The sequence below is a fragment of the Acipenser ruthenus genome, chromosome 22, assembly GCF_902713425.1.
Source record: "Acipenser ruthenus chromosome 22, fAciRut3.2 maternal haplotype, whole genome shotgun sequence".
In the NCBI taxonomy this organism is placed as follows: domain Eukaryota; kingdom Metazoa; phylum Chordata; class Actinopteri; order Acipenseriformes; family Acipenseridae; genus Acipenser; species Acipenser ruthenus.
Window position 1 is genome coordinate 31,194,970 of NC_081210.1, and position 7,821 is coordinate 31,202,790.

General features: G+C 43.5%; 1 protein-coding gene across 1 annotated transcript; it reads left to right on the forward strand.

Annotated features, from left to right (window-relative positions):
• Nucleotides 1-1,762: 1,762 nt before the first annotated feature.
• LOC117413170 (histone deacetylase complex subunit SAP30L) lies at nucleotides 1,763-7,397 on the forward strand. The gene is made up of 4 exons (XM_058996556.1): nucleotides 1,763-2,842; nucleotides 3,822-3,944; nucleotides 4,678-4,776; nucleotides 6,278-7,397. The coding sequence occupies exons 1-4, from the start codon at nucleotides 2,657-2,659 to the stop codon at nucleotides 6,404-6,406; spliced, it is 537 nt and encodes a 178-aa protein (XP_058852539.1). The 5' UTR covers nucleotides 1,763-2,656; the 3' UTR covers nucleotides 6,407-7,397.
• The last annotated feature ends 424 nt before the right edge of the window (nucleotides 7,398-7,821 follow it).

The window sequence follows — 7,821 nt, forward strand, 5'->3', positions numbered from 1 at the left end:
GCCCCTTGTTATCGTCGCCCCCCCTGTGTGTTCTGGGTTGATTTTGCCCCTTGTTATCTCCAGTATAACCTCTACACACACACATGCATGTCTTTGTTGATAGAGGTGTGGGTTTTATCATTAATTGTATTGTTATCATTAAAAGGCTTCGGTGTTGTTTTCTAAATGAAGTCTGTAACTGGGTGTAATTGTTGCCGTTCTAGCCGGGATTGAGAGTAAACTGTGGCGTTGCTATGGCGATTCTAACATGCAGCCGTGGAATCATCATGGACTGTGATTCCATTCAGACACCTGGCTCTTCCTGTTTCAAATGCAGCCGTGTCATGAATCAGCACATGACGGTGTGTTCAACATGACGCTCTAGATGAAGATCTCATTCTTTCATTCTGCACCGCCTCTCAGCTGGCATGCAAGCACATTTCACTTGACAGAGGACCTGTTAAAGAAACTCTTTGAATTATCATGAGATTAAAGGGGCTTGATGTGGCAGTGGATTTTTTTTTTTTTTTTAACTGACTTTTAGATTACTGTAAAAATTATTTCAATATTTAACAAACTGTAAAACTAAATGAGAATTGTATAATATTTTTGCTGAGATTGTAAAATAAAGTGTCTTATATATATATTGACATGTATGTTTGTTTTAATGGATATGGATTCTGAAATGATTGTACCTTCCAACTGCACTGGTGTTGCTGTAGTAATTTAGATGATGGATGTGGAAGTACAAGGTTAAAAACAGGATATTTTAGTGCCCAGGGATTGAAGGCATATTGACATGTCTGGGGACACCTTCCTCAAACCAGCATGATCCAGGGAACACAGGGACAGGGGGCAGCCCTCTCGCTGCAGCACTGGGGTGATGGCCGGTGGAATCCTCTTCTAAGAATACTCAGTGTTCCGCATGCTGTAATGTGACGCTTCAGTGTATGAACGATGATCAAAAACATTTTTACCCCAGTGTTTTAGAAACAAGGCACACACAGGGTGCTTACAGTATAGTAACAGGAGGCTGTGTGGTCCAGTGGTTAAAGAACAGGGCTTGCAACCAGGAGGTCCCCAGTTCAAATCCCACCTCAGCCACTGACTCATTGTGTGACCCTGAGCAAGTCACTTAATCTCCTTGTGCTCCGTCTTTCGGGTGAGACGTAGTTGTAAGTGACTCTGCAGCTGATGCATAGTTCACACACCCTAGTCTCTGTAAATCGCCTTGGATAAAGGCGTCTGCTAAATAAACAAATAATAATAATAATAATAATAATAATATAGTACTGTAATGGTACTGTCTCCTGCACATAGCACTGCTAGCTACATGATAAACGCAATAGGAACCCTGTTTGAATCCCAGCACTGTACCGCATAACTGCACACCAACGACACAACATACAACACACGTGTTGTCTTTACTGAGACGTGTAGCATGCAATGTGTGCTAAATATGTTTCAGATGTTTTGTACGATTTCCTGTTTAAAACGCATTTTTTGCGTTTCCTTTTCAAAACAAAACAAAAACTAGTGTACGTAAAGGGGTGTTGTTTTTAGAAACAGAGAGAGATTGCGAGATTGATTAACTGTACAGGACTGTGCGAAACTGGAGTCCTCTGGCGTGCCCAGCCTGCCTTCACCTCCTTTCACTAAAACACAAACACCAGCTCTAATCCAGGAAGTAAAACGGCCTGGCTGAGTGACAAACGCATTCCTCCAATAGCAAAACTCACTTCGCACGTTACCGCCCTTCCATTTTCCAAACTACCCAATGAGGGCGGGCGGGGAGGCACTTCCGCCACCAGGACGTGTTCATTGTAAAATCTCGCTTGCTGTGCAGTGCAAGCATTGCAGCGGTTTTTAAACTAAATGAAAGGCTTGGTTATTTTTTTCACCGGCGGTTTATCCTTGTTGTTTTAATCCCCGGAGGACCCGGGCGGTTGTGCTCAGAAGCCGCACAGCGAGGGTACTATCATTTGCACGTCCAGTCCTGCCTGGCATTGAATTGCACACTGTCTGTCGCTTTCTGTTCTCTGTAAGCGGTGGCGGAGTAGCAAAGGGGGAAAAAAAAGTGCATTTCAAATGATTTTCTTTTAAATCGCACGCTGCTTGCGACGGTTTGTTTTCAGAAATGTGTTAAGTAGGACTTGGCTGTATGTTGGTGCGGGAGGACGAGTCTGTTTGGAAAGCTGCAGCGCTGATTCAGTGCTGGTTTGGCGTCGTGTTGTGTTGGGTGGCTGCCGGCACATCGTTATCATGACGTGCTGAGCGAGAGGCCTCCGGTTGAGTCTCATAATAACAGATCCTATTCGGAGATCGCCTGGTTTATCTTTAGTAACATCGTATCACACGCTGTATAGTGTTATTGTTGTAATTAGTGGCGAGGATATATACTTTTTAAAATATAAACTCGCTGTTTGTTTAACTTTGCGTGCAGTGTTGTTTACTCTTGTTGTTTGATCGACTGCAGCTCTTAAATTCTCTTTTTCTGTTTGTTTAATGCCACTACAGACCGCAAGTACCGCAATAATAACAAATACACGGAATATCTGTTGTTTTAAAACAATACTGTCGCCTTTAAGGATTCTCGGAGCGCGCATTTTTAAATAGCTTCGTGGCGTTTGAGATTCTAGCGAAGTAAAGCTTTCGAGGTTAAGAAACGAAGGAAGCGATGAATGGGTTCAGTACCGAGGAGGACAGCCACGACGGCCCTCCGGCTGCCCCGTTTTACGGCCAGAGCTGCTGCCTGATCGAGGACGGGGAGCGCTGCGGCCGATCCGCCGGGAACGCCTCCTTCAGCAAGCGGATCCAGAAAAGCATCTCTCAGAAGAAACTCAAGCTGGATATCGACAAAAGCGTGAGTATCTTTAATGTGCGTGCGTGTGAACATCAAACCTCTGTTTGCTTTGCAGGGACTACTTTTTATCAAGCTAAGTACCGGTACGACTGCAAATAAGAGAGATGGCCAGCAGGATGTTGGACTATTTCCAGTCAGTGTACATAAATGTGTAACTGTTACCCTAACCCTGCCCACACGCCTTCTCCTTGAACATCTCCTTTGTATAAAAAAAAATAGATTCATAAATAGAAAGAAAAGCGTACTTTATTTATTGTTTCGGATGAATCTATTTAAGAAGTGAGATTCGGTGTTATGTATATTCAGTAAGAGCTTGTAGTTTGCACAGGACTAGTCCGGTCTGAATTCTGCACTAGCTGACTGGCTTGTGCATCAGAATGCGCTGGGAAGTCATCCCGGTCGCCACGCCTCTTAAGGGCGGTTGCTAAGGAAGCTCCATTTGGAGTAAGCTGCTAGTAGAGCGAGACAAAAAATCCGTGTCAGGAATGCTGATGAGAGTTGAAAAGAATAGCCGGCATAGAATCCGACTGGAGTGTCCTGCTGCTGACCCCGCTGGAGCAGAACGACAGGGAGGTAACACTCACACCGAGGCAACTGCCTCCTTCAATTTAAAATATGTAAAACAAATACACAAATTAAAATAATGTAAGAATGAATGACCTTGTTTAGAATGGAAAACGTGATACTTTCTGTACGTGGTGGTCCACACACTGTATCATTAGATAACTTCACATCCTTGGAATTTTATACCAAAACGTTTAAAAAAAAAAAAAAAAACGTTTTCTAGCCTTGTGTGTTAATAGTGATTGTGTCTGTTTGTTTCTTTTTCATGATGAGCCTCAAGCTGTTCAAATGTAACTGATGTCTTCATAGCCTTCCTGTGATAGCTGAGCTAGCAGGGATGGCAATAAGACTCCCGTTGCATAGCGGTTTGATCCGTTCCTGGTTTCACTGGTTTGTGTGTGTGTGTGTGTTCCAGGTCAGGCATCTGTATATCTGTGATTTCCACAAGAACTTCATCCAGAGCATTCGCAACAAGAGGAAGAGAAAGACCAGTGATGATGGGGGGGAATCTCCGGACCACGATGCAGAAGTGCCAGAGGTAACACAGCAGCCACTGAACCAATCAATGAGCAGAGAGGTAACACAGCAGCCACTGAACCAATCAATGAGCAGAGAGGTAACACAGCAGCCACTGAACCAATCAATGAGCAGAGAGGTAACACAGCAGCCACTGAACCAATCAATGAGCAGAGAGGTAACACAGCAGCCACTGAACCAATCAATGAGCAGAGAGGTAACACAGCAGCCACTGAACCAATCAATGAGCAGAGAGGTAACACAGCAGCCAGAACCAATCAATGAGCAGAGAGGTAACACAGCAGCCACTGAACCAATCAATGAGCAACAGGTCATTCAGCGAGTAGCTGTTTTCAGCAGCAACACCCGGGGCATGTTTCACAAAGCAGTGTGCTCAATTCACTTCCATAAATAGAAAGTAACACATTTCTCTTTTAATCATACAGACTCTGAGCGGATTTCTACTCAACTTTCTCGTTCTGTCTTAAAATATTGTTTTTCCAAACTGCTAAAAATAATATAGCTTGCTAGCTAGCAGCCTGCTAAGTGCTGGCAGTGCTTTGTGAAACTGGCTCCTGAATCCTATGTATTTTTAAATAATAGTGAGCCCATTTTGCAGGTATTTTCTTCACAAAGCTTCACAGCAGGTCACACATTAATGGATCTGAAGCAGTCTTTATCTCAGCCCTGTGTCGCTCTGTAGAAATGCAGCATTGTTGTGGATAATCCAATGGGTTTTGTTGTCTGTTTTCCAGGTTGATTTGTTTCAGCTGCAGGTGAACACACTGCGCCGTTACAAAAGGCATTACAAGCTACAGACCAGACCTGGCCTCAACAAAGCTCAGCTGGCGGAGGTACGCTTTCGTTTACATTGTTCACCTGCCTTTGTTTAATGGAGCTGTTTCAAGTTTGTACAGCTCTAGCACAGATAATGCCTCGCAGCAGCTGAAAGATCCAGCGACTCCACTGAAAATAGAAGACTAGTCTCCTGCATGCTGATCGATATGTGCATTTCTTTCTCTCTCTCTTTATTTATCAGACTTGTAATTTAGTGATATGAGGGGTGTGTTTCTGGAATGTATTTAGTACTGAAACAGATTCAAGTAATAGCATAGCACACTTACTTTATTTAAACGATGCACATACGCAGTTTGATTTAAAGAAAGGAGCACGTTCTCATTTTCTTGGGACTAGCTAATATATTTCTTGTAAGCGTGTTCTAATAATGACTCCCAGCTAGTTAGCAGCGTGCAGTGCTGTGGTAAAGCGCAGTGCTCTGAGCTCACAGACATCCTTTGATTTCCAGTGTGAAAGTCACTTTGGGACTTCAGGACTATATGAATGTATTTGAAACTGCCTCGGAAAACATCTGTTTCCCGCTGTCCGAAGGTTAAGGGGCTGCTATGAGCTAAATGAACCCCCAGCCAGCCCCACCTTCAGTGTTCCTATTGGTGCAGGCTTGTTTCTTCTGAAAATCAATAAGCTTCCTTGTTCCTCCCATTTCCTTGCCTTGTGTCCTGCTGCTCTGAACTGTACCGCCGCTAGAAAGGTCCCAGCCTTGCTAGCAGTTTCTAATCCAGACACTGCTGCAGTGGAGCAGCTATAAAAGAAAAGGCAGGGTGTGGAACAGGCAATGGACTTCTCTTATGTGTCTGAACACAAATACTAAACTGTCTGTCTCTGTTGCACAGTAATATATCAAATCAAATGAAAAACCTTGCTGTTGTGGTTCAACTGCTGTTGCTATTGAGTGAAATGTTAATAATAATAATAATAATAATAATAATAATAATAATAATAATAATAATAATAATAATAATCCTCATCATCCTCACCAGTAGTTTTCAGTTGTCAGTTAGCAGGTGGAGTGCTCACGGTTGGCCATGTGTTTCCAGTTACTTCTGATGTTTCAGTGTTTCCAGTCTGTTTCTGAGTCGTTAGGGGGTTTGTGGAACAATCAGACCTATTCTGCAGTCGTGGAGCGCTCCCAAGGATTTCCAAAGTTCCAGACATGTTGTAATGTGATCTGCACACCATTAATAGAGTGGAAGTCAACAGTTTATCCAATTAGTGACCCGTTTGGATACGGCCGTGCTGTCTGTACTGTAGTTCTTTGTTAATGGCAAAGTAAAATGCGCCACGTAGCTGGTGTCATTATTCGGATTATAAACCCCACATTGTCCAGTAGGACTCTGTAGAAACATGCGTTTGTGTGTGTGTCATTGGAGGTGCAGAGGCATGGAAAGGGTTGTGTGGTGTGATGGGAGTTGTTTATTGACTGTGAGTGAGTGTGTTTGCAGACTGCTCCGGAGAGCGTGATGCTGAAGGCTCATTATTCACTGTGTGTTTCTTTAGACTGTCAGTCGCCACTTCAGGAATATCCCCGTGAACGAGAAGGAGACCCTGACCTACTTCATCTACATGGTGAAAAGCAACAAGAGCCGGCTGGAGCACAAATCAGAAAGCAGCAAGGCGCTTGAATAAGTGTGCGCCTTTCTCTTTCTTTACTGCTTTGAACAACTGCTGGGGTGCACACCAAGCATGCTGGAGAGAGAGAGTGCATTGCAGGCAGCCAGACCTCCCTCCTCAAGACTGCGGATCCATTCAAAACTGTAGCTACGATGTATATTACACATGCATACGCACAGCTTGGGACAAAAGTGTTGCATTACCCAGAACTAGGATTGAGACATAAAAAACAAAATAAAACTATATGAACCATATCAACAACAGTATTTAAATTTGTCAGGTTTTCGTTAAGTATATTGAAAACTACAAAGCGGTATGTAATTCAATGTATTAGCGTAACATTATTCAGCAGGTTTCATTCAGCTTTATGAAGCACAATGAGTTCATTCTATAGGGTGATGCAAAACTTTTGGACATAGCTGTAGATATTGTATATTAAATTATGAGTGCAAAAGCATTTGGTTTGGAAAATGTCGTATCCCTACACAGTGGGGGGGTGGCATTTTTGGAGCTAACTGTTATTTTGAAAACATTTCACGTGAGTGATGTGATTGTGTGCCAAAACACAAAGAAAATGAGAAATCTGTGTTCTTGCAAAATAAGAGATGAAAGCCGTACGATACAAGACTGGCATGAAAACCAGATTGAGATCGATGTGGGGCTGTGCAGCCGAGAGAAGGTTGTTACAGAATTAGGGAAACGTGTGCACGCTCTAGAGAGATGTGTTACTGTCCCAGTGCAGGACGGCATGTTCCTGAGACTGGGTGCAGACGCAGTGCATTGTGGAGGGGGGGGTTGTTTTACATATTGAATATCTCGATTCGGGGCAGTGTGTACTGCTCACCCCTCATTAAGAGCTAGCACATGGTCACATGTTTCATATTGTTTTCTACACAGAGGGCTCGAATGGAAACACATGCAAGTGTATGATTTGATGTGTTGACACGAGTGTGGATTTTAAGATTCCTGAATGTGTCGTTGTTGTGTCCCCTAAAGCTAAGCTGTGTTTGCGCTACTAACTGTTTGTGTCTTTGTATTGCTTTGGTTTTTATTTTAGTGACCTTGGTCATTTTTTTTTAATACTGTATTTTGTGCGTCTTTGTAAAAGTTTCACAACATCGATATGAAAGCAGGGGAATGGATGCCAGCGTGTTCTAATTTATTACAATGTGAAAATCTTAACACTACCTGGTTTGAAAATACTACGCGTTCCAAACTAAAAGGGACTTCAAGCTTCCTTCAAGTTTGTGAGGAGGGCGTGCGCGGGTCTGACCTGTTGCCATGGTAACGCACGTTACAAGGCAGCGGAGGGTGGGCTGGTTCTTGTTCAAGGCAGTGGGGGGTGGGCTGGTTCTTGTTACAAGACAGTGGAGGGTTGGCTGGTTCTTGTTCGAGGCAGTGGGGGGTGGGCTGGTTCTTGTTCGAGGCAG

Coding starts and splice junctions, on each gene's coding strand:
- LOC117413170 (XM_058996556.1), top strand. CDS start 2,657: ATGAATGGGTTCAGTACCGAGGAGGACAGCCACGACGGCCCTCCGGCT. Junction 2,843..3,821: donor AGCTGGATATCGACAAAAGC/GTGAGTATCTTT, acceptor TGTGTGTTCCAG/GTCAGGCATCTGTATATCTG. Junction 3,945..4,677: donor ACGATGCAGAAGTGCCAGAG/GTAACACAGCAG, acceptor TCTGTTTTCCAG/GTTGATTTGTTTCAGCTGCA.